This window comes from Cinclus cinclus, chromosome 18 (assembly GCF_963662255.1).
Source record: "Cinclus cinclus chromosome 18, bCinCin1.1, whole genome shotgun sequence".
In the NCBI taxonomy this organism is placed as follows: Eukaryota; Metazoa; Chordata; class Aves; order Passeriformes; family Cinclidae; genus Cinclus; species Cinclus cinclus.
In genome coordinates this window covers 5,118,973-5,146,454 of record NC_085063.1, presented here as the reverse complement: position 1 = coordinate 5,146,454, position 27,482 = coordinate 5,118,973, and the positions used below count along the sequence as shown (strand labels likewise).

General features: G+C 40.8%; 1 protein-coding gene across 3 annotated transcripts; it reads right to left on the bottom strand.

The window, feature by feature from the left end:
- Window positions 1–287: 287 nt before the first annotated feature.
- Window positions 288–27,310, bottom strand: DHX35 (DEAH-box helicase 35). 3 transcript variants are annotated; one of them, XM_062504947.1, is made up of 22 exons: window positions 27,271–27,310; window positions 25,770–25,903; window positions 25,297–25,389; window positions 25,059–25,136; window positions 23,398–23,502; window positions 22,475–22,536; window positions 21,766–21,835; window positions 21,081–21,140; window positions 19,035–19,147; window positions 18,774–18,870; window positions 17,521–17,679; window positions 16,036–16,246; window positions 14,267–14,391; window positions 13,752–13,806; window positions 9,905–10,000; window positions 9,471–9,565; window positions 8,802–8,879; window positions 7,559–7,688; window positions 6,780–6,861; window positions 6,165–6,236; window positions 4,451–4,589; window positions 288–2,014 (listed from the first exon to the last, which is right to left on the bottom strand). In XM_062504947.1, exons 1-22 carry the CDS (start codon window positions 27,308–27,310, stop codon window positions 1,970–1,972), a joined length of 2,139 nt encoding a protein of 712 aa, XP_062360931.1. In that variant the 3' UTR covers window positions 288–1,969. The 3 variants fall into 3 exon arrangements, with proteins under 3 accessions (XP_062360931.1, XP_062360932.1, XP_062360933.1); XM_062504948.1 differs by having other exon boundaries at window positions 4,478–4,589; XM_062504949.1 differs by lacking the exon at window positions 25,297–25,389 and having other exon boundaries at window positions 4,478–4,589.
- Between the last annotated feature and the right edge of the window lie 172 nt (window positions 27,311–27,482).

The following is a 27,482-nucleotide window of genomic DNA, read 5'->3' as shown; positions in this document are numbered from 1 at the left end:
CTACTGCACTCATTCATACATAACTACGATGGTTTGCAGCGTGTGACAAAGCTTGCACATCCCTGGGTTCTGACCTCAGCAGGAATCACAATCATTCCCAGAGGAAATTTTGCAGCTGTGCAGCCAGGTAAAAGAACATTGGGACAAAGCAGATCTCTAGAGCCACCCAAAATTCTCAGAGCTGGCAAATGCAGTGGCCACCCACTGCCAGCCCAGCCCCAACACACCCACCCAGCACCCTGGGGAATCACCCCCTGCTCAGACCAAAGTAATGCATTCCCAAACTCCTCAATTCAACAGTTTTATTTTTCTTAAGAATACTTCCAGAGGACAGAGAAACACAGACAACTGACAAGTCTTCATATTCAGCTCTTTCTCCGATCCTTTAAGAGAAAAAAAACCTGCAAATTGAATCTTTTTAGTGAGTTCCAACACTGCTCTCAGCTCTGGCTAGGAGACAGTCCCTGCCCCGAGGAGCTTCCAGTCTACGAGAGTGATACAAAGGTGAGGGTCACAGGGACAACAAGGAGGAAGGTGACACAGTTTTCATGCTGCTGGTGCCATTCCTGGAGACTGGTACATGTGTTTGTGCTGGCAGTCAGGACAGACACACTGAGGAGACCACACAGTGCACACGGCACAACGTGTTCTCTCTGCAGGTATTTGGAAGGGACAAGGTAAAGAAGCTCTCAAGAAAATTTTCAAGGCAGTCCTGTGATGAGGAAGGCATTTTTTCTACGTAGAAATTTTTGCCTATTTACATTTTTTTAAGAAGAAAATTAAAGTTAATGTGCCAAAAAACACATTAATCAAATCAGTTGAATTATAAAAATAAAATTTTCAAGCAATGTCTTTCTAAAATAAATATCAATAGGTAAAAATGGAAAATGGAACTAAGTATATACATGTATCCAAGCTGTCTTGTTAAAACCCAAAGAAGCATAATTCCTTACTGAAAAGTAGCCATGGAATCCCGATTAAAGCAGCAACTGTTCAGAGCATCCTTCACCTCAGTAACAGAGGAAAAGGAGTCCCAAGCAGTAAAGAACAGATTTGTAATAAAAGAAATATAAAGGACTCTGTTCCTTATAGGAAAGCACAGAACGTTTCCTTCTGTGCTGATCAACAGAGGCTAAAAAACCAGAGTTCCATGATATTCCCTAGGTGAAATTTACTGGTATTTCCAACCAGTGGAAGGTTAGTTTCTTTTTCATCCTATGAGAGAAAAAAAAAGTTCTGTCTGTGAACTTGATTGATTGTGAACATACATCTTTAGTCCCCTGACTGAGCAGAAAATTAATCCATCTTAAAAATACTGAGCTGCTCTCTCTCCCCCTCTCCAAACAGCAACTCCCATGTGCAGAACGCAGACATTTCAGTACCCAGGGACTGCTCTCACCGTGAGCCAGGCCAGCTCAGCCTCGGGCAGCACACTTTAACTGCTTGGGAGCACAAGCTGCACCAGTTTGGGATGGTCCAACAATGTTTCCATGGCAGCACCTTGCATTTCAAGGGGTAGTTGATTGCCCTGAGCTCCTGCTGGCAGGAGCCAGGCTCAGTTTGGCTGGCGTAAGTCACAGTGCTCTGGGTGACAGGAGACAGGGTACCCTACTCCCCACACTCATAAGGCAGTACCACTCCAGGAAATCCATTTCTTTCTTGAAGGTTTCAGCTTTTTGTGGTCCTGTATGTCCTCTTACTTTTTAAGTTGTTTTTCTACCTATTTAAAAGGAGCAACATGCCCAGATTAACAACAGAGGTCAAGTAGGCAAGATTAAAATGTCCACAACGCAAGCTCTAGGTTTACAATGTATTGGTCATGCATAAACCCCTACAGATCCAGGCAGGCATTTAAGCATTTAGGTTGATGGAAGATCAAATTGCTAACGAACTGACTGCTGAATGGACTGTAGCCAGCTTGAAATCACTGGTAGCTTCTGCTTCTGATGTCACAACAATGGAGTTCATGTCAGTGGTCATCTACTTTAGCCCTTTTTGCTTTCAAGGAAAGATGCTGCAAGAAAAGACAAGGAAAAAAAATGTTTAGCAGATACATAAAAATTTTTAAAAAAAAGTCAAAAGCAAAAATGCTTTCTATCCTTAAACACAATTTAAATGAATTCTAAAACAAATATCCACACCCATCCAAGCTCTGCTTGTTACTGATACAACTAAAGTAAACCCATTAAATAAAAACCCATATGTACCCCAAAGTGATATTCTGGCTTGTAATCAAACAACTTCTAGTTCTTCTGTACTAGTTGCAAGCATAGGAACAATTTCCCACTGGAAGCAATTTTCCAGGTGTAAAAATGCACAGAAAGATGTACTCCCAACAATACATTTACAAAAAACACCAGAATGTACGTGAAAGACAAGATTTTAACAAGTGTACTAATCCTGAACTTGCACAGGATCTTTGGGATCTCTGTGCCCTTAAAGACCTACAAATGTGGAATGAAATATGTAAAGAGTTCTGTAAAGCTTGGAATGAGAAATAACTGACCAAGATCAAGCTGTAGAAAAACAGTTTTTAGCAGAATCCTATTCAGTGGTAATTTGTTTTTAACTTCACAGAGGAATAATACCTTTCCTTCCTAGCACAAAGATGTATCCTTCAGTAGAAAAAGGGTCTGAATACCTATAAATTAATTCAATTATCTACAAATTAATGAATTAAAATTTGTATATTAACATAAACCTGTGTGATTTGCAACAGTTCACCTATTCAAATTTTACATTAATGACTCCAAGTTTTAAACAAGAGAAATATTTCTAATCTTCAAATATTTTATAAGGATACCCAAGAGTTTTGGCTGATATGGATAACTGACCAGGCTGGAAGAGAGCATTTTCCTCAAAAACAGCACCACCCTTGAGAGCTACCATTTACTTTAGGATTAAAGCAATTATTAGGTCATACTGCAAACAGACTTCACTTGATCAAATCAAAAGGATGGCAATGGTAAAAATTAGGTTTTGATGTAATTTCATAGAATATTTACAGCAGTAGCAGCACTACCCTGAAAAACATATTCCCTCAGTCAGGTAGGCACAATTCAAGACAAGTCCTCTTTGCTACCACCTACCTAAAGGAAAACCTCATCCCAAACTTCAGCCCATGGAGAAGTCACAACAGGATTTTGTGTTGGTGAGGGCTGCTAAATGTAAATTATGTGACAACTGTAAATATGTGAGTCAAAGGACTAATTATTGCAAGAACAGATTTGATACAACATTGGCTCAGCTCCTTTTTACATCATGTCTGCAGATCATCTCCCAGCAGCTGAAGGCTCAAGGCTCTGCCCCACAGGGGTCATCACTGCCTTTGTCAAATGTCTTATAGGAAAAAGGCAGAAAATACTCAGCTACTTAGTAAGTCCATTTATAGAAGGGAATTGTCTGGATAATTGAGATGAATTATCCAACATGAGCACAAAAAAACCCTCTCTCAAGGCAATCACATGAACAGATGCCAAACTGTTGAGAACTGTAACCACAGAGGTGTCCTAAAGTGCTCCGTGCACCACAGGAGTCTCAATTTTGACAAAACTCCAAGGAAGTGAAAGAAAACAAACACCAGATTCTCCAGGAAGTCAAACAGTGAAGCAGATGTATAAATGACAAACATTTCACCTTTTTCACAGGTCTGATATGCAAAAGCATTTTTTCACTCAGATTTTGGAAATATTTTATTAATTTAAAATATAAAGCTCAGTAGATACTCATGTCCCATGGGAAATTCAAATACAAGCTCAATTTGGTAATCTGTACAGTATTTATAGGCTATGTGGTACCAACAGCTCCAGCTGAACTAACATTTAGATAATATTTCCTACCAATTCAGTTCTCAGAATGACCAGTGAATAAGTCTGGATTGACAAGATTCACATGGGACAGGCTGGTGACAACTATTAAAAGATACTTGTAAATAAAAGGTAACTGTATCACACACAGAAATCTGCAATAAGGGTTTGCACAAACAGCAACTGTTCTTTTGCCATTTCACATTTGAACAGATGAGAACTGATTTTTCTTCAGTAAACATAATTAATGCGTAAATAAAAAGGCTCAGGATTTTCACAAACATTTGCAAAGCATGTAAAGGCTCTCCTAAAATTATTACGCTAAGTGTGACCACTACCTACCTACAGTGCTGCTCAGGGAAGTGCTACCAAGTGCCTACATTGAAGTGTAGAATGGCTGAAGGTTCATTTGCCAAAGTGATATGATGGCAAACGTAACTTTACCAGCAAATGAATCTCATTTTGAGAGATCCATTGGCTGTAAATACAGAAAAACATTTCATGCATCAACTTATTATCCTTTTCCTTTATATTAAAACCACTACAATGAACAGAGCCAACTTAATTTCTGTCCCATGAGATCACAGCAAAACAGAAACCCTTAGAAAGTTCAGATACAAGAGCTGCTCGTGCAGCAATGGTACCGTTTGGCCTTTATGCCGATTCCGTACCGTTCCTTGCTGGTAAAAGTGAGGTGCCAGCTCCAACAGCCAGGAGGATTCAACAGCTGTCACGTCTCTCATGTAGTATTTAGCAGTCTGTATGACTTCATTGTAGACTACCCTATGAGAAAGGAGACAAAAATGAATAGTGTTTGCTGGCAAACAATGAGGGAGAGCTGATTAACAGCATATTTAGACAGTTTCACGTACATGCTGCCAGAGGTGGCACTTACAGAGTGACAAGAGAGTCTTTAAGCTGTCACTCAGCCTCTTGCCTCTTCCTCTCTGGCTGGTCAGAGTTCTCCACATCAAGAAAATCCTTTGATTGCCATGAAAAAAACCTCACATACTAACAGACCATATGGGTGCAAGGTATATATGAAAGAGTGTTTCTTATAATAGGATCAAGGGGGACTCACAACTGATGCTTTGGAAGACAGAATATGAACTACTCTGTGATATAAGGGAAGATGTCCAAAGCACCAAAACCCTGCACCCACAACAAGGAGGGCACGAACCCCAGTATGACTATCCCTGGCGCCAGTCTGCAGACAAGTGAGATAAGCATCAGAGGAAGAAATCAGCTTAACTCCTGCCAGAACATCTCCTGGGAAGAGATTTAGGAACATCCAACCATGTGGACTCATCCCCACTGCAGCACAGTCAGGTTGCCAGAATGAGCAATCAATTTCTGAGGTCACCTTCAGTAGGCAAGGTCATTTTCTCCAAGGAAGTGCAAACCCTTGCACTGAAGGGGCAGCTACCAAATCCTTAAGTCACTATCTGCCTTCTACACACAGCAGAGCTGCAAACACCTGAGGTTTGTGGTTTCTCATGAATTGGTATTTGGCTCTCAAAAGCAAAGAGGAAAGAGTCCAAAATTCTCTTTGCCAAATGCATCCTGAGACATGGCAACTAACACAACTAAAAATAAATCAGAGGAAAACAAATCAGCATGAAAACAAGTTTCCTATACACCTGTAGCAGAGAACTGAAGCCCTCAACACAGGACAGCTGCCCAGGCCGCAGTAGCACTGAAATTTAGGTTGCTAAGTTAAACTCCTATGTGACAGGATGCCATGACACCAGGCCATCTAAGTGTCAGCAGCAGGCAGTGAAGATTTAAAGTCCAAATACTTCAAGGCTGATCATGCTGACCTGAGGTCTGGACACACGTTTCTGTTTGCTTTCTGAGGACCTTTGACCTGCAAATGGAATGATCATATCCCAGCTAGGGGTAAGTACAGCCAGTTCTTCCCTCAATCTGCTGCCATAACTTTGCACATCATGCATTTCATGTGCAAGCCATTCCCTGCAATCCATTTGCCTTTTCTGCAGCACCTGTTTGACAGGGTATTTCCTTAATAGGCAAAATAAAACTAAATTAAGCCTAGCTTTGTTTAGATACAGAGACTACTTGGAGAACAATCTGCAGTGCAAGATGTGCCCACTAAACAGGGTCACCTGGGTCTGCTTGCCAACCCCTGCAGGTTTCTTTGACAGTTAAACACCACTATTTCCCTCACTTATTTGGATACTCCCTACAAAATGCTGCAAAGGAAATGCCATTTGGATTCTTCCTGTGGGAACTGTGACCTTCTACAGCTATTCCTCACTAATGGAGAGAAGCAATTCAATTTGGATGCTGCAAACCCTTTTAAAAATCCCCAAAGAAGAGAAAGCAGCTCTAACTTACCAGCGTGGAGGTTTCTCTGCATACAGCACTGAGCTGGGGTGGATATGAAGCTCATGGTCATCACGGATAGTCCTTGAAAGCAAGATCCTATTTCAGGCTGTGCCTCTCTTTATTGCTTAACATTTGGCTCCTTTTGGCCCCAGTATGAATGGTTAATAAAAGCAAGAATGAAAGGGCTGGAGTAAATTAACAGTTGCATTTAATGAATGGATGAAACTAGGCTTAAATGCTGGCCAAAGGAACAATCAATAATTTGATGTTCTAAACGGGTTTTATCTACATGAAATGAAAAACTAGCATTTCAGGTTTTTACTCAGTGCTCTGGGAGTGCTACAACCCTACTGCACTACAACTGTACTTGCTTAACTTAATGCAATCTAATGACTACTAGTGGAAACTTCCCACTATTAATAATTTTAGTTATATTTGCCAAAGAGAAGAGATAAACACTGAGGCAGTTTGCAAATACAGAACTTCAAATATTTAGCGTATCGACTGCCACATGTTTCTCATTGCAAATTAGGAGAAACATCCGCTTGTTAATTAAACTTAGATTTATTCATCAGGGGAGCTTTCCAACCAAGCACCAGTTGCAGTGAAACTGTATATAGTCACCTGTAAGCTCCTGTGGAGTGGAATTTAGCTGCATTAGCAAAGAATCCAGAAACTATGCACCTCAAAACAGGATCTGGATCACCTGGAAAGAAGAATCTTTCTGTAAGACGAGTCAACAGAATGGCAAAAATCCCTAAAATACCACTTAATCATCTCAAACAACTTTTCAGAGTGCATCAGGCTTTGATAGCAAAGGCAGGAGAGCAGACAAACCCTGCAATTCCTTTTGATTTCAATTTCACAGCAAAGCAAAAATTGCTGCCTAAAAAATGAATGTTGCCACCTGTGTCTCCATGAAGAGTTTCACAGTCCCTAAAGCAGCCCAGTGTGACAGGTGAGCATTGAAGGCTGATTTGTCAGAGCAGGTAGAGATAAGTGCCAAGAACCAGTCCTGGTACCCGTGCACACACAGCACAGCTGGAAATCCCATCCCACAGACTGAAGAGCACTTTGAACAAAACTGCCCTTTTTCAAAGAGGGAACAGGGTGACCTATTTACAAATCTTTTGGAAAGTCTGTCCATTAAACAGATAATCAGTGGCTATAACTTCTGCTGCAAATTTCAACTAATGAAGACTGGACTAAAATTTAATCGTTCAAATAGGCTAAAGTGCTCTTTTGCAGGCATTTTTAGGACAAAAAAAAAAATCTGGTCTAAATTAACGTTATTTTGAGGCCAGGATAAAAATACTCCAAAGGTTACAAGAAAAGCAGGGAGCAGACTATCAGTTTGGAAACTACCTTCACTATGTATTGGACAAAAACTTAAAAACAATCACCTTCACTGGACTTCTTTGGCACTTTAAAGCGGACGAGAAGTTTTTTCAGCTGCTCTCTTACAACAGAAGCCCTCACAAGTCCTTTGTAGTTCAGAAAGTGTTCCTGACACCACTGGGAGCTCTTGCTGTGCTGTACAACGAGAAGAGAAAAAAAATCTCAATGAGATACCATCAGCAAAGCAAACTCCATCTCTTTTGGATAGCCTTGTTCTATTTTAATTCTGGTCTCCTACAACACATTTATTGTGGTTTTCCCTGAAAATTACCTATTTTACAGAGCAACTAACAAAAGCATGTACTGCTAATAATTAAAAAACATCTCAAACAACTCGTAAATAGCAGCAGATCAAATACTATGGGTCAGATGTGCTTCATTTCTTCATATGTGGTAAAAGAGAAGAGCAACAGTCATTCCATTTAATTCTCTCAGATCATAAACTCATCTGTTTTCAACCTCAAAATGTAAACAATCTTTTCAGTGCTGTTTTCATGGGTCTTCTCTCTGCAAAGAGCTGTTTCTCCAGAAGTCAGCACTCCCTCCAAGAGCTTTTGCTTTTTCTAAGAGGATTACACAGATACAAAATGTGAAGGGCAACATTTCAGTTGCTGCCTGCCTGGCTGATTTGTGGCTGCGGAAAAAAAGTCATGTTTAAACACTTGGGTGGTTACATTGCTTCAATTCAGCACTGCTGCAAGTATTTTACTACAGAAGTGCTTTGTACCAGCAAAATATACTTCTCCCAAGTAGGTGTAGCAACTTCAAAACTATTAAATAAACCTCAGCTTACAGAGCAGTATTAAGGTTGGTGTTAGACCTCAGGCCAAAAATATAAGGCCAATGGAAAACATGATATGATGATCAATGAGTTAATTCAACACCAGAAAAAATACTGCTAGATTTAAATGCAGATTATCATCAGTAAAACATGAGAAAATATTATTTTTTTTGGAAATTTGGACATTTGTTTTCCCCAAACCCCAAGACAAAATCCCTATCTCCTTGAAAATACAGCTGTCTACCCATAAGATTTCCATGCTGTAGCCCAACAAATTTCTCTTCTACTCCCTGTTCACAGGAACTGTGGAAGGTCTGTGGTAAATGGTGACCAGAGTCTTTCAGTGTAGAATTATCACTTGATAGACTTGGGAAGCTTTGAGGATGTTTTGAACCCAGGACTTCCAGACTCAGAAGTGAAAACCTCAAGTTCCTCCCATTCCTGCAAATCCACCTGAACTGACTTACTTTGACAAAGGCTTCATAAACATTCAGCATGGTCAGATGATCACCTTCCTCCACAGCAAACTTTCTGTGTTGCCTGGCCTGCAGAACAAGAAATACCATTTTATAGGCAGACTGATTTTTGCTGAACTCATGTTTGATGTGCCCAGTTCCCTTCACCCTAATATTTCCTGGGGACTGTTACAACTCTTACCATCTAGGGTAGCTCTTCTGGGCAACAGCAATACTTTCCTAGCCCCCCTATACTCAGGAACACTTCTAAAGCTGAAATTAGAAAAATTAACAGATAAAGAATATCTATTCATTAAAATGAGGCTCCTAATTCTTGCTGTCAATTCAGAATTTGCTATATCCTTCCTGTTTTGTTCATCTCAAAAGGAAGTGGTATGTGGGAAGGTTTTGGGGGATTTTTTTGCAAACCTTTACACTGACCAATATTGGTTTATAACCTTTCATGTTTCTGGCCCTCAGAAGGAGGTTTTTAGCACTACTAAAAGACCCCAAGGTTCCCCTGTTATTTGGCTGCTTCTTTTACCAACAACAAAGAGATACCATTCCGGACCTTATTTTATTTCATACAAAGTTGCTGTCTGTAATAGGCACCAGTAAGACTTGCCAGAAGTCAAGAAATGTGAAACCAACAACCAGAAGAAGAGACACAACTGAACTTACAGCCTGGTTTTTTTGATTTGGAGGGATTACAAAGATGTTTTGAATCTGCATCATGGCAGCAATTGTCAAAATCTCTTGGGAGCAGCCAAAATTTCCTGAAGAGTAAATGGAGAAATTCAATAAAGGAAATCTACCATTCAATTTACCCCCATGGAAAATAAAATGAAAAATAAGCAGAATATGTTTTTTATAGTATTTAAAACAAAAATATATAAACTCCTGGATAAGAGTGAATGCTTTCAATAGAAAACTTAAGAGGCAAACGTTAGACTTATTAGACTGTGAAATGTCTTAGATTAATTATTTAATAGTGATTTTAACTAGTTCTTTTCACTGCAGACCATACCAAGATGAAGTATAGATTGAGTTTAGCAAATGTCTAGCAATACATTACAATTACATGACTGTGAAGAAAGCGATCTTTTTTCTCCTACCTGATTCCAGAAGCATCTTTGCAAACATAGGATTCAAAGGAAACTCTGCTATTCTCATTCCAAGAGGCTCTGTTAATCGGCAGTGCATATCCAAACCTGCAGCACATCAAGAAATGTAGCTGGGACACAGGCAAAATAGCACAGCAAGGCTTCTTTTGGACTTAGATTGTACTAAAGAGCATAATTATAAGCTAAAATATAACAAATGCACCTGAGAGTTGCTGAATGTATATTACACTAAGCTTAAAGGTGATCCATGATACCCCTTCACTCTCCCATGGGTCACCAGAATTTTTTTTCAAAAGTACTTGAACACACAAGTTCTTTAATTTTGACCAAGTTTCACTGTTACTGTCAGTAATTTAAAAAAACCTGTAGTCCAAGTTAATGCCATGGCCAGAGGGAATATTAGCTGTTAGACCTCTGATCCCCTTTTTAAATATTTAGTAACATCTTTGTTCATGGGGATGTAAAGAAAGAGATGGGAAATGGGGATAAACATGGAACAGGCATTATTGCAGAAACAGGAAGCTCTGCTGACAGTAGGTTTTTCTAAGCACATCTAATTAGGTCATGGAGAAAAAGAATTGATTATTATCTAAACAAGAGATACAAAGCTGATGAAGGTTTTCTACAGTTTAGTCTGCCTCGTGAATCGACCACTCAACTGCCAGTCATGTTCCAGTTGTGGCCTTTTCCCAGGAGATGGCACAGGAGGGAGGCCTGATAACTTGATTTGTGATGCCCAGTTCTCCCTGAGCAACCCTGCACATTTACCATTTCAGAGCTTTGGCTCCCTCCAGTCAAACCCCTGCAGCAAGGGGTGACCCATGCAAAGCACCAGGTCCTATTAAACCCTGAGCTTTATGCTGACATTGCAGGGAAAGATTCAAATGGAAAAGCCTTTCCTTTGCAAGAGGACAGAATTTTTTTAATATAATACACAGGGAACAATAATAAGAAAAAAAAAAAGCTTGCTAAGAAAGGCAGCAATGAATAAAAATTTAAATAGCAAACTTCAAGAAGCCAAGTTGTATGAGGTATGACAAAGAGGTAAAGCACAAAAGAAAGGCTACCCAAGCAGGAGTGAGTAAGAGCCCAAGAATGGGACTTTGGGGCACTGCAGATTGCATAACCAACCACAGCAAAGGGACCTGAGGAAACACAAAGATGGCTCTCCCATGATATAAACACAACCATGGCTCTCCCATGATATAAACACAACCATGGCTCTCCCATGATATAAACACACTATTTGTCAGACTCTGTGGTGGTAACAAAGCCACAGCTGCACTACAGCTCTGTTTCACAGAGAAAAGCAAAACCACACATCAGGTCAAGGAATGAGATCTCCTGTAACTCATGTCAGCACTTCTGAATCCACAGATTCCTCTAGCCAGTGTTTATTTTATTATTTGATATGTTATCAACTCATGACAATGCAGTAATTCACTCACACACTCCTACACTCTCCAACAAAATCTACCAGGCTTTTCACATACTGTCACAGTGTTTTCCTCAGAAACAGGTACCAAAGGCAGCTTTTGTGCAATGGTGAACTAATATATTGAAACACAAAATCACAGCATCTTGAGAAATTAAGGTATGATATCTTTCATTTGACTAGTGCCATATGAGAAGTTGAAGTTCTACCACAACTAATACTTTAGATAGGCTTTCATCTACAGAAAGATGACTGCATTCCTAAGTAGGTAAAAGGAGAAATTTCCATATATTTATGCACCACTTTCTACAGGTGCATCAAGCCAAAATCCTTTGGCTTCTGCTGCATCCTACAAATGTCAATACAATTTTACATGATCTATATAGGGGCTGTGCATAGATTTGTAGTAATAAGCTTGAATATAGCCTGCAATGGATACTAGTTTGGAATAGGTGAAAGTTTCCTTCAAATTATCCTGGAAGCAACCACTGAATCCACCTATGCATAGGAAATTAAAGATCTTAGCAAAAGATATTACAAAGATTTTAATTAAGCATGCTTAGGAGAGATTATTCAATACCATGGCACTAAAATGTTTTAAGTAACAACCACTAGTGTGTGACAGACTGAGGGATTAAAACTTTCCTTTTTAAACTTAGGTAGTTATTTCTGATAGGTGACAACTCACTAACAAATCTTCAACAAAGACCTGAAATAACACTAAAAATAAAGCCACTTTTTGCCTGTTTATTTCTCTGTTAAATTATGCTTAAAACCAATAAACTCAAACTGACAACTCAGACTCTCAAAAGCGCATCAAAGGAGAAGGCCGAGGAGAGATACTCCTGATGTAATCAGTTTGCACCACTGTAAAAATAATCCTACAAACACTGATGTGTTTATTCAACACAGCTATCAGCCTTAGGAGCATCTGCCCTGCACGAGTTGGCACCACGCTGGCACAGCAGGGGCCTGACCCCAAACTGCCTTTTTGCATGTGACTGCAATGCCAGTGATGAAATTCATGTTCCTACTTGCATAAAAGAAATTTAGTCTTCACTGCACCTGCAAACGCTTGGGCAGCTTCACCTCTGCACCTTCTATAAAATCTTTGTAATACATCACCTAAAATTTAACTTCGCCTTAAACTTCAGCAAAAACTGAAGAGTGAATCCATGTATCAGACACATGCACAGACATTTCTTTCAATCTGAAACACCAAGATCAGCACTTCTCTGTACTGCTATAAAGCTGTGCAGCCAAGAGAATAAGAGCTCTTTGAAGCTACATGAGCAGAACACTTCTGCCAAAACATCACCCAGCTAATCAGTGAGTTTATTGAACTTTCCTCTCCATTTCCCTAAGGTGGTTTTGGCTGTGAATTCATCCTTGCAAACATGTTCCTGAGCCACTGTGAAGTTTGCAGAGAACCAAGTGCCAAGAACCAAGTGCCTTAAGTGAAACCCTCCTGTGCAAGATGGAACCAAACCAGCACAGGGTAAAATCCTGGCCAAGCAGAGTTACAGTTCCACGAGAATAAAAAGAGAGCAGACTGCCACAAGTTACAGCACAGCATCTGTGAGTGGTCTAAAAACAGCCACAAACCTCTGGAAGCTTCCAAAACCTACACAATCTCCTTTATGCTGCCTCATGTTTATGTTTTGGAGCAAATATTGTCAACTCTGAATTAGCTACAAGCAAGGAGCTAAAGTCAAACAGAGCATAGTTTTGATTACTTGGCCTCACATCAAGTTTCTCTTTTGTTTAGTTTGTTGCATTCAAAAAGATGAATTAGCTGTCAGAAAAACTCAACAATATAACAGTTCTTCCTATAAACAAAATTAGGCAGCAGGCATCCCACTCACCACACAAAAAGGAATTGAAAACTGGGTATAAAAACATATTACTGCAGTGTGATCTGAGTGTTAAAAGTATCCAACAGCAGCATAATGAATAAAACCAGAATGAACACACTTAGAATCAAAGACTATCTCAAGTTGGAAGGGACCCACCCACAAGGCTCAAGTCCAAGTCCCTGCTCCTCACAGAACCACCTAAAACTAAACCATATGCCACCAGTGTTGTTCAGACTCCAATGAACTGGAGAATAAGCTGTGATTAGCAACACAGAAAACAGAATTTTTAAAAATATACTCTTTTTAGTAGCTAAATAGTACAAAAGTACTTTGAATTATGCTCTCAAGATCTGTCAGTCCTTTCATCACCAGTTTGTGTCTGTTGACTTGTCCATAACTGGCAAGTTCAATACTAAAACTAGAGCAGAGTCTTTGCAAGCGGCATGCACTTAAAAGCATGAAAAGCCAGCAAGCTGTGTTTCACAACTCCTGTAATATAGCTACAAATAAAGTAAAGTAAAGTAAAGCATTAAAGCATAAATCTCACCTCCTAAGGCATACAGCAACTCTAAGGCTTGCACCATTGACTGTGCAGGGGGTGGCTGTGAAGAGAAAATGTGCATTGATTGAAGTTACCAGCAGAGATCATGAGTTCAGCGTAGAACATGAGTTCGTAGATCTTCCTCTTTTGCAAAATCCTTAACTACCTACTCTCTGCTCCAAAAATGAAGAAAGAGCTCTCACATTCTTCCTTGTTCATAAATTCAGTGCAAAGGGACTGCAGTTACAATTCTACAGAATCTCACAGTTTGTCTTTTTAAGACTTTCCTGAATTCTCAACAATTTTAACAGCAAACTCTGGAATATAAATGCTTGTTTCTAAGTGGCCACACACATCATGTGCACTATCGGTTCCCAGGAACACACTTTGCTGCCTGACAGGGGACAAAGCTTTCCAAACCAGCAGAGAAATGCTGAATGGTTTTGTGGGCTACCACCAAGTCATCTCCTAATGTCTCTTCAGCCCAAGAAAAGGTGACAGCCTTTAGAGGTGGGACTCACCGAAAGGAAGGGGAACCTGAGCACGTTGTCAATGCCCAAAGCCTTGAGCTGCAGGATGACAGGGGCCAGGTTACTGCGCTGCATCTCCGGCACCGTGGACTTGGGCAGCTTCTCAAAGTCCTCCTCTGTGGGGGGAGAGAAAACCAACTGGGGACTGAGCTTCAACTCCCATTCTGAGCAGTCACCGCGACAGAATCATACCCAGTTCAAGTTTTAATTATCGTATATGGATACTTAACACGTGTTAAAAGATGATCTCTAACCCAAAGATGATCTTTCTCCAATTACTGGACTTTACTTTTATTTAAACAGAAATTCAAAGGTTTTAGCTCCAGCGCTGATTCTGTAGTTCATCCACCTACATTTCAATTTGAAATGTTATAAATTCTTCACAGAAATCTGGAAATGTTTTGTTTCTCTTCTGTTTAACATTTTTTGTCACAAAATAAAAGGCAAGGTGCAATACTACAAAAAAGCATTTTTTTAAAGAGACAAGGAAAAGTTCCAAAGCAGCATGCTCTCAGGACAAGAACACTGTTTTTGTAACTACTCAAACAAACCGAGTTTTAAAATATATATTTTAAATAAAGATTAAGGATGGAAAAACAATTTATTTAACACTGCCTTTTTAAAATCACGTCCACTATAACGTCCAAGTCTGGAAAAATACTCCATATAAGGATAAAACCTCTGTAACCTTCCACTAACCAACTGTTCTGCAATAAAAAAAGGACACATTCTACATTATTTTCACCCAAACTATTTTCATTTCTGTAGAATCCTTTACTATCTCAAACCTTCCCTAGGACAAAGCCGGTGCTGTTTCTCTGTTGTTGTTCACTGTCTTCTTTTCTTTTTTTATGTTTTCCTCCTTTAAAACACTTCTTAAAGCACTCCCTAAACCAGCTCTTGAGCACACAAAAATATCTTCAGTGTAGTCATGGTTTCTCCAGTAAAACACTCACAAAGCTACATAAACTTGGGATATTGTGTAGCACATATCGTCTCCCAATTCTTACTGGATACGTATAAATCCAGAGCATAAATCATGGCTTGGTTTAACGTGGCAACTGCTGGCAAGGACATACACATTTTAAAGGAAAATGCTTCATCTCAAATGTCTCAGAGCTCCAGTAAAACTAGAGGGCAACTCAAGCCCATCAGCAATGGGAGTGTCCAGCTGCAAAGCCTTTTCTCATTAAGCTGCTGAGAACAGACACTGATTGCAGCTCTCTGGACAGCATGAGGTGGCCAACAGATTTATTTATAACAGCAATTGTTGTGCACTGCCAGGGTCATTGATTCAAGGCAAGAATTTGGGGTTGGCAGCTATTCCTAAGAAAAAAGGAGACACAAAGTTTTCTCTGAGTTATCTAAAGGATTTCCAGAGCCCTTTTGTTAAATGCAGGGTCTACGAAGACTTCTCATCTCAGTCAGAGACGAGAGCACCACTGGTAAGTATTATAAACTGAAACTGCTCAGAAACCAAAATCCTTAAAGAACAAACTTATTAATAAGCTCACCACTTTAACAGCTGCATTAACATTTCACATTTGCATCTGCTGACTCTGGCCAGTTTCACATAAAGATTCCGTTTCTAACACCTTGCACGTAAGAACGAGCTATTTCTAAGCAAGCCAGAGGAACAACAAAGGGATTTTTTTTTTCCCTTTCCACGAATGAACAAAGACATCTTTTTCTCCTTAATCCCCCACTACACGAGCACCACAGCTCACAGCAGCAGGAAGCTGCCGGGCAGCGCTGCTGACCTGTGTAGAGCCGGTAGCACCTGCCGGAGCGGCTGCGGCCGGCGCGCCCCGCGCGCTGCGCGGCCGAGGCCTTGGACACGGGCACCACCACCAGGCACTCGATGGCTGTCCTGGGGTTGTAGGCACGCAGCTTCACAAAGCCACAGTCGATCACAAACGCGATGCCGTGCACTGTGATGGAGGTCTCAGCGATGTTGGTGGCAACGATCACCTGCAGGCACAGGTACAGAGAGCATCGATCCTGTGAGCGCCCCAGCCTCAGGGACCCCCTGGGCCAGACACCAGCCAGTGAGTGATCCCGGCCTTGACAGCCCAGGACACGCTGAGGAGCACTAAAACATACGGTACAAGCAGCAGGAGGAGCTGTCGACTTGAGCACTTCTCAGAGCTTAACAATTCAAATTTATTCTCTCTTCATAAAAGAAGAGCTTGGCAGTGTTTGCAGAGAAAATCATTGGCAGTGTTTGCAGAAAAAAAAAGATCAAGTGACTGCAGATAGAGTGTTCTTATGTAGCAAACTAAGAATATTTTCTTTTTGCTTCTCAGTTACACTGAACTATTCTTTGTACACTGGAATGAGGCGGGGAATAGGAGGGGAACAGAGTTGATAAAGAGTTCCACATTCAGCAGTCCTGCAGGGATTCACTTATATAAGTATGTCCTAAAATATTAAAAAATAATTGTTCCCACACAACAGTAGGAAATCTAATGCTTATTTCACCTGAAATTAAAAAGAAAATTTTGGAAGTTAACCGACTAATGTCATATCCTGGAGAGAAGTATTTATATGAAATGTTCTCCGATGCCAGATGAACAATTTCACTTCTCAAACTCCAGCAGGTACAAGAATCACAAGTCACCTTTGTGTAGTTTTATCAGCTTATTTCAGCCCCAACACAGGCTCTGCATATGCAGAAGACACTAATCACATCAAATTAAATACTTCTCTGACATTAAACGTCCAAACAAGACCTGCAGAAGTCAAAACAAAACTTTTTTTTTTCCACCAATATCAAGTAAGTTTGAACTTGTTCCTTGGATGAAAATACAGCACTTACCCACTCTGTCACTCATTTTTCCACTACTGGTAGAAAACAGCCATGGACTTTTAGATCACAAAAAGAAAGAAAAAGGTAAAAGTAGAGGAGTTCAGAGTGTCAGAAGCTGCAACTGAATGAAGACAAATACAAAGCTGTACGGAGACACTTAAAAATTGCAGAGTTAATGAGGCAGACAGAAGAGTTGGAACTGACATGTCTAGGAATGATGAAAGATGAAAAGGGAAGCCAGGGAACATTTCAAACATTTCAAACAGGTTCCCAGTTTGAAAGCTGACAGGCACTGATGGGACATGCAGAAAGCCTCCCTCAAAGCAACATTTGCAATATTTGCAATTAGTCCCATGATGTGAAACTGATAAATGCAACCTGTGTGTTGCAGACACCTCTCTGGGTGGTGGGAATTGAGACAGACAGCAGAGCTCACCTTCCTGACAGTGTGAGGGACTCTCTCAAACACTTTCAGCTGCTCAGGAGAAGGCAGCCCAGCATACATGGGGAGAACACGGAGGTGCTTTTTCATCCCAGTGCGAGCGAGGGCCCGAGCCTGTTCTATGAGCATGGAAACAACAGTCTCCACTTCCTCCTGGAGCCAGAGCAGCACAGGGCACACAGTGAGAGAGGTTGTACTTTAACAGCACATTTCTGTCACCCAGATACAAAAACTGCACCAAATAATACCACTGTAACTGTCCAAACACCAGGACTTTGACTAGTTCACTCCATGCTGTAATATTCTCAATATAAATTGCTATTAATAATAAATAATCTTTATATACATGTTTGTGTTCACTGTTATTTGAGTCAATGTCATCCCACAAACACGTGAGTAAAAACACAGGGGAAGGACTGAACCAAGCTCAGGAAGAAGCAGATTAATTTTCCTGTCTATCTCAACTGGTGAGAGCAGAATGGGAAGCCAAAATACTTTGGCAGTGCAGAATGCTGTGGGCCTGGATCAGGAATGGCACAGGAAACAGCACTGACACCTCTTGCTCAACTTCATCTTTAATCTCAGCTGTGGCATCTCACTCTTAGAAGACAGAAAACAAAATGCTCAAACATTGCCTCATGAAATACCAAATTCATTATTCCAAAGTTAAATCAATAGAGGGGATGAAGAATTGCTTTTGAAAATATGCAAGATGTTTTTGAAGCTCTTCAAGGTAGCTCCTCACTGGAGAAATGAGTTGCCTCCCATTTGCTCTTCCCAGCTGCAAAGTGAGCTGACAAGCATAAATAAACAGAAGAGACCAGGACATTTTGATCTCACGGCAATTTGTTTTTCTAACAAACACTTCAGATATTAAGCCTAATAAATGGAAATTCCATTTGCTTTAACTATTAATGATGACTCATTGTCAATTTAACAGCTGAGTATGTGTGACCTGCACCAGCAAACCACATAATATTCCACTCACTAACAAGGCTGAGAAAATACAGCATTAAATGACAAAAAGCTATCATCCATTAGCAGATTTGATAAATTCACGCCATATATTGTCTTCACGTCTTTGGGACTGGCCTTGTTTTGCTCCCATCAATACAGAAATATTTTTCATTTTCACTGAGAGTAAAGTAAGCACAACTAAGGAAAGCCTCAGGAGACAGGCAGCATTGCAAAGCTCACAATACAGCACTGTAAAGCAAAAAAAAAAAAAAAATTGCTTATGTCTATACCTGGCCAGTTAAAAATGCCAGTATATCACCATCATTCTCCATCTGGTGAATTTTCATTGTAGTCTCCACAGTTGATTTTAAATAGTCAGGAACAGGGCTATGAGGAGAGAAAACAGCAGAGACGTGAGCAGAAAAATAGGTACAAACTCCTCCCCTCCAGCAGAGATAGAGAGCAGCTTTGGGACACCAGAGCTCTAACCCAGACAAAATGACAGCACAGTTGCACAGTCTCACTACTGCCAACAGCAGACAGGAACACACCTCTGGAGGTAAAAGATGTCCACTGGAAACGTCCTCCCCTCGACAGTAAGGATCACACTGGTGTCTTTGCTGGGGTCACCGGTATCATTTTGATTAAAGAAATCCCTGAATTTCTACATTAAAATAAAAACAAACACTTTCAGTTTGACATTTCAAAGAATGGAGAGCAAAAACTAAAGACACAAAGAAGTTAAATTACTACTACTTGGATGCTTACTTCATCAATTTGACAGTGACAATTAAAAAATGTGAAAGTTTGATTTTGTCGCCTTCTGTCTGGGGTTCAGGCATTTAGCACAAATAGTGCTGCATGTTTATTACTTTGAGAAGTGAAAATTGGAAAGAGAAATAAAATTAATTATATCAGCTGATACAGCTGGAAAAAGAAGAAACTTTTAACTGGATTTATCACATTAGCAAAGTCAAAGCTAAGGAGAAATTTGAAATGATTGGTGCGAAAAGGTTTGTGTAGGGCCTGCATATTCTCATCCATTTTTGAACAAGTAAGTAAATTGTACAGCCCTTACTGAACACCAAGATCTCACTTTGTAAAAGCACAGTCAGGCTTTATGATTTATGAAAGTTTTTGATTTATGCATTGTAAGACACCTTCATAAATTTAGATTTATTGTCATGAAGTATTTTCAATAAATAACAGCAAAAGACAGAACTCAAGAACCCATATAATTCATCTCAACTTTTATGAGTGTTGTAGAGATAACCATCAATTCTCTGTATTAAAAAAAAATGTTTATATAGTCTCACCAGTCATTTTGCCAATATTAACTCATTTTAAATTAACTGTCATCTATTTGAAATGTGGCCTCTGGCAGTTAAAATTTTGCATTGTAATGTACAGAACACAGAGCAGTGCAAACACTACCAAAGCACAGCATACCACCAACACTCATGACATCTGGTACTTGTCACTAAAGGAAATCTCCACGTGCCCTCATCTTCAGTGGCACGTGCCAGCTCTCACCAACACATTTATTGTCTTGGACAGAGCAGTTAGGAAAAGTGGAGAAGAGGAATGAACATGATATAGGAGATGGAATAACTGCCATATGAGGAAAAACTGGAAAGGCTGTGTTTGGGGAGCACAAGATTGAGAAGACACAGCTGAGGTTTATAGAATCAAAGGTGACAAAGTAAATATAAAACTGGTTTTGAGGCTGGTGGTTTTTAAACACAAATCCCCACTACAAGAACTGGGAGGTCCTTGATGAAACTAAGATTTGAAAGAATTAGACCAAGTACTTCATTATATAGCAGGTGGCAAACTCCTGAAAATTACTCATGGTGTCCTGAAGACTCGCAGATTCAAAGACAAATTAACAAACAGCAGGTCCATAAACACATAGTAGAAGGAAACAGCAGGAAGGTGCTGACTAATATCTGTACTACAGCTACTGCAGATGCTGAAGCAGCTCAAACAGGACAGACCCACAGCAGGTGCACAGGCTCACGTGCTCTCCCTAAACAGCATCTCCTGTTGCTGCTGCTACAAGCAGAACACAGGGCTGGGTGAAACACTACTCAGCTCTAGGAGAGTTCCTCTTCTATTCCTACTCAAAATTAAATTAACGATGGTTTTGCTAAGTTTATGTAAGTGTCCACAGGCCACGAGTCAATCAGGAATCTAGTAAGATTGCACTGAAATAAAATCTATTCATTTATCACCTATTTTTACTTATCTGTAGCTGCCTCAGATTATTTCTATCAGCAAAACTGAGCTAAATCAGTGCCTGTTAATAAATTAAGCCAAGAGAACATATTTTTATAAAGAACACAAATATGGAGAAAAAAATATATTAATATATAAAAAGCAGATTCATATTTCAATTCACATCCAAAACAGTTTGCTAATAGTACATGAAAACCAAACAGAGCAACTGAACTACAGCAAATTTTTTCCTGCAACCACTCCAGCAGCAGCAATGAGGAAAGCAAGCACACAGAGCAGCACAGAGGAAAGCTGTACATAAATAGCAGTGGAGCTGCCACTAATGTCACTTCATTTCAACCCAAATCTCTGAGCTGCACCTCTGCATCCAAGGTGGCTGAAGCCACAATCAGCCGAAGATCCCCACGCTTCTTCTGAACCTGGAAAAGAGACCAACAACACCCAGAGTTAAAACTGTTCTCTGAAATACAAGACTAGAACCAAGATTTAGAGAATCCAGATGACCAGAAACCTGTCCTTAAAACCACTTTAAACTACAAGACAGATAATGAATGAAACGGCCGTATCACCCCACAGGTCTAAGAACCCAAGGAGAGTTTGGAGTTCTAGGCATTCATTTTAAGGGCATTCAGTCACTTCTTTTAATCCACTCTTTATTTCTGGTGGGAGTCAGATCTTTAGTAGGTAGAAAGTCAGCAACAAGCCCCTGTCAGACCATTTCACATGATCAGCAGCAGCAGAATCAACAGTACATTTCTGGTACTATCAGCTAAGGAGAGATTTCAGCATCAGGGGGAAGAAACAGAGGATCCTGAATGTCAGATGACCAAAGTAAATAGCTGGGTTTGTACAATGGGCTGCAGGATAAATGAGGAAGCAGTAATCACACTCTCTAAATGAAGAAGCAGCAATCACACTCCCTCAATTACCAGCCATCAAGATCAGAGGTTGAATGAAAAGGATGGAAATTAAAACAGCTATAGAGAACTGTATTAAAATTACCAAATTAAAATTACAGAATTACAGTGAATTTTTAAAAATTACCTTTTTTAGCAAGCCAATGGCAATATCTGTATAAAGAGTCCTTTCATGAGCTTCATCCAGCATGAGGACACTGTGAAAAAGGCAGAAAAGTAGGATTTCAGAAATTACTTGACTGACACTAGAATCAGTGTCTCCCTGTCTTTTAGAAACACCATTATTTGAAATCTGCTGCTGGACTATTACTGTTCACAGACACTTACAGAATTGGGGAAGTTAAAAAAACTTGCAGCAATGGAGCAGGGATAAAAATGTACCTGCCATCACATGGGACATTCACACTGCTCCCTATTCAGGCTAGTTTTTGGAAAGGGGTGGAAGAAATCAAGTCTATGTTTACAGTACTGCATAGGTTTTCTGGATATCAGAAAAACCTCTTTGTTGTTGATTTTATTAGTATAAGGAAGAAAAAATAATTTTAAATTAGGAAATGAAACAATTCAAACTCTATACCTTAGCTTTTGTCCCAAAACTACAGCATCAAATCCTGTTGGTTTTGGTGTTGCAATGATCAACTAACAGCAATAACTTGTTGCTAAAAACAATGTTGTTTTCACAACAGAAAGTCAGATTTCTACAATAATTCTCACATTATTAGTACTTCATTTATAATAGCCACTAATAATTTATAAAAACTGCTATCATAATAGATTGAAAAAAGCAAGTTTTACCAAACTGCAGTTCAGCAAGCACTCATTCCATGTTTTCTCACCTGTATCTTGTTAATAAAGGATCAGCCATCATTTCCCTCACCAGCATACCATCAGTCAGAAACTAGAAGTGAATGAAAAAAAAAGGAAAAACATCCTTATCATATAGTCTCAGCTAGCTGTGATTTTTAAAGATGATGCTCTAGGCTTCTGCCTGAATGTTTCCTTGCCTTTAATTTTCTAATGATCAATCAAATTAGACTGTGACTGCAACTGTGGCCTTGAACGAAGCAAGAATGGATGGTAAAACCCTCCAAATTTCCAACTCTAAATGAATAATAATCATCATCCTTAAAAAAATTAAATTCAGCTCTGTTTAATGAACAAACATCTCAAATTCTTTCACTGTAAAAGGAACACCAGCCTCTGAAAAGAAATCACAAAGCAAATTGTCTCATTCATCATCACTGTTATTTCAGCATAACTAAGCAAATCCTCTTTTGCAGGAACACAAGCAACACTAACACTGCTCACAGCACTGAAGAACAGCTGCAAAAATGCTATTTAATCCACCAAATTATCTCTCAGCCTACTCATCTTGAGTTTTATCTGTGCTTTTAATCAAAATCTATTTTTAGGGGAGGATACTTTTAATCTGTGATTCACTGCAGCCTTTCCCTATGACTTTGAGGGACACACAGGTCACACCAGTACTGTACCAACAGCTAGCCATACCTTGGAAGTGTCCTCTAGATTTAAAATGGTGCTTGGTCAGACTATCAGAATAGAACAGGTACTCATTTTATTAAGGGTTGGATTGCCACAGCCATTTCAAGCACAATTCTGGGGTACTGGAATTGTTTGGGAAACTGAAATGTTACCTATTCTCTTGACTGGGCATCACAAGGTTCTTATTAATTTTGCAAAAGTACTTGAAGTGTTTCAACTCATCCCTTCAGAGTAACCACACACTGCTGTGTTTCACCTTAATCCTTGTAGCCTGTGGGTCTGTGCAGTCATCAAACCGGATACAATATCCAACCTCATGTCCCAGCACTGCACCTCTTTCATCTGCAACTCGGCCTGCAACCTGAGAAATGAGATCCTCATAAGCTCAGCACACCTCAGCCTTGGGTCATTACAAACTACAAAGACATCTAAAGATACAACAAAACTCCACAAAACATAAATTAGTCCGTGTAGAATTCCAACAAGTTACTGTCAGTCATTTGAGTGACATTCTATACTCCATACCTACAGGCAGTGAATTCATGATTTCAGTTGGAATCTTATAACCCCATCATTTTCAGCCCAAGAATTCAGAATAATTGTCAGCCTGGATAATGCAAGCAGAAGTATAGGAATTTGTAAACTATGCCTTATATCTTTGGAACTACCTATCTTTATTTCCAACAGCCCCTATGTTCTAGATGGGAGAGCAGATAAAGCACATATTAAAATAAAATATCATTTTCAGTTCACGACAAAGCAATAAATCATCAGTTACATTTCTCATCTCCTGTAACAGCCACAGTACAGGCAGTCTGCAACAACAGTCTCAAAGAAAAACCCTGCTGTGTCCATGGACTAATCTTTCTATTTTAGGCATTAAAATGACGCAGTAAGACATGAAAGGGAAAAGAGAAGTGAGTTTGCTGTGAGAGATCATTGCAGCACTCACAACATCTCCTGTAGAACTTGTGCTGTCAGCTGGATGCCCTATGAAGGAGAAAAGGGAGGACACTGCAGGCAGACTGCCCAAAGAACAAGATGCAGAGCCCTGCTAGAGACTGTTGCCTTAACCAGGCTGGACTTGGTCAAAGAATACTGGATTCTACAGTATTTACTGAGGTAGATGCTGGTATATTGTACAAACCATTTACTATATTACAGAGAACAAGCAAAATGAGGGTTATAAAATGGCACCTCAGTTCTCTGTATAAAAAGAATGCTGCAGCAGAAACTTCACCCAAGTCAGTGCCTGGCAGCAGTTGTGAAGACCAAGGAACACTGGACGCTTTCTGTGCGTGCTGCTACCAGAGAGATGCTGGTTGCCCTCAGTATCTCCTTTTCCCCCTGACAGGATATCCAGATGATGTTATGCTCTCCAGGATATAATTTGTACATGCAAATATTTCTCACAATAAAACTGTTTCTACTTCTACCTGACATTTTTACAAGGGGTAACCAAAAAAGCCACACCCCCTAACAACAAAAAAACAAACACAGAAAAAAAGACTAAAACCCTAGCAATGAATTGCAAGAAATAGGTACAGAGCCTCTTGTTTCTTCCCCTGCATCACTACACGCTGATTTACATCACTGCTTCACCTTGTGAAAGAAGTTGGGGGTCACACGAGCACAGTTCTAGTCCTGAGTCAATCACAGCTCAGCCCTAACTTCTGTACACAGTTCTGCTGACATCAGTCAATTTTACTTCAAAGCTTCTACATCTGCAATTCTGGAATGTTTGCCCAGACCCACTAATCAGGTTGAATTCAGTGTGTAACACCAGCAGCTCTTAGAGAAAGATAAGCAGAAACTTCCATTCATTCAGGAGCTCGTGCAGATTCCTGCTATCCAGCAAAACCTGCTGATACACTGGAGGTTGTAATGCAAACAGACTGGGCAGATGGGGACACTCACTGAAACAGCAGCGACCCGACGAGGCTGTGTCACCCCAACAACTCTTCCTTCAGCTGTCCAGCCAGCTTCTGCCAGGTACTGCAAACAGCAAGGGCGGTAAAAGAAACACGGGTCATGCTGTGCTTACACCAAGGTGTTAGTTCCTCACACTTTGTGCTTCTACCTGGTTCTGCTCAATATTCCATGTAAAACCCCCTGAGGGACGACCTGGTTTTACCAACCTAAACAGAACACTTACTTGTGGAATCTGTGTTGATTTCCCACATCCCGTTTCCCCAATAATTACCAGAGTCTGGTAGTTCTCCACTAGGTAAAGTATGTGATTTCTTAGCTGAAAGAGAAGATGACATTTATACATAAAAAGCAAATTGTACAAAACCAAGAAAACAATTACAATTACAATATTTATATATCCAGCAGACACAGTAACTTCTTGTTACATGGAGTTCAGTGCCAAAAGCTAAACAGTTCTTTAAAATCTATAAATGACATGTACAGCATACAGCACATAGCATACAACAACAAAGCCCCTAGACCTGTCAGTCACAGCTGTCAAACAGGACAATAAATTTCAATAAATAGAGAGCAAAGTAATAAAATTATTATTTACGCTGCAAAGTGATTTCATAGTGCTCTTCCAAAAACAAAAAAAAAGCCAGAAGAACCAGACATCATATAACACATTTAATATATCAAAAAGAACTTCTGTACCTTAAAAACAGGTAGCTTTTGCCTTTGCTGTTCAATGGAGAGGGAAGCATAAGGGTTGTAGATGACTGTGACAGCGCTGCTCTCAGCAGGGCTCTGCCTCTCCTCTGAGACACTGACACCAGGACCCTCTGAGCCTACATAACAGGAGTGAATTTTAACTGGAACAACACACTTCTGCCTGGTGTATCACAATACAGCCAAAATAAATATGCTTCATACAAACAGGAATCATGGGTGGCAGCATATTAAAAAAAAACAAACAAATTTTCTGTGAAAGTAATCAAAATATTACTTAACAATAATGTCCCTCGCTTCAGCTCTGAACTTACTTCAGGAACTCAAACTTGACTTATTCCTGCTGCAAATAATCACAAAACTACTGACAATTGAAACTGTGGAATCACACAAGTGAACTAGAAACAAAAATCATCTCAATAACAGAATGTGTCATCTCCAGGTGCAGATTCAACCAAGAAAGTATGAGAGCAAAGAGGAGGGTTCCCTTATTTTGTAGGATTTCCTTTCTTGCACTTCTCCCACTGTCCTTTTCAGAACTACCAAGCAGTTCTCCCACAAATCAACAATTACTGTGACTGTTTCCAAGGTGCTTCTCCACTGAGCTGCTCTCCCTGGTGATAACCACAGCTATTCCCACCCAGGGCCAGGATTTTGCTCCTCCCTTGAAACTCCTTGGCAATCCCCTGGGCACTTCATATCCCCTGGAGACCCCTGCAAAGGGCAACACACCCAGCCCACAAACCACCCACTCCAACCTCTCCCCTGCTATCCCATACTGGGCAGCACCCAGCTGGAGCCACAAACACCCCCTGGGCTTTGGCAGAGAGGGGACAGCCATTTCCCCTCTATCCTCACTGAATCATCACGGTTGGAAAAGACCTTCAAGATCATCCAGTCCAATATCCATCCAGTAATCCCTAAACCACAGCACCCAGCATCAGATTCAGACGTCTCTTTGAAAGCCCTCAGGGACAGAGACTCCACCGCCTCCCGGGGCAAACTATTCCAATGCCTGACCACCCGAACCGTGAAATTAAAAATTATAATAGCTAATCGGAATCTCCCGTGTCTCAGGTTAAAGCCCTTTTCCCTGGTTCTCTCATGGCAGACACCGCAGGAGAGAGCGGCTCCCATCTCAGCGCAGCCTCCTGCCAGGGAATCGTAGGGAGAGACGAGGTCACCCCTAAGCCTCCTTTTCTGAAGGCTAAGCAAACCCAGCTCCCCGCGCCGCCCCTCATAAGGCATGTTCTCGAATCCTTTCAGAGCCCTGCTGCCCTGCACTGTAAATGTTCCAGCGACCCCAAGGAGCCGAGGGGGGCAGCGCCGCCGGCTTTCGCCGCACCCCTCACCACGGCCAGGCAGGTCGGAGCTCTGTCCCCCACACCCCTCACCACGGCAAGCAGGGCTGCATTCGCCTCACGATTCACCACGGCCAACCCTCAGCGGAGCTCCATCCCCCGCACCCCCCCCCCACATCCCTCACCCGGCTTCCAAAACTTCACCGGCCCCACGGGCGCCGCCATCTTGGGGTGAGAGGGCGGCCGGAAGCGGCGCGCGACGCCCACGTGACGCGGCCGCGTTGCCAAGGAGACGGCGCCCCCTGGCGGCCTCCCCCCCGCGTGACAGTGAGGGAAGGTGGCGGCGGTAACAGACCCGTCCTTGTGCCCTCACTACTCCATGGGGCCAAACACTGCC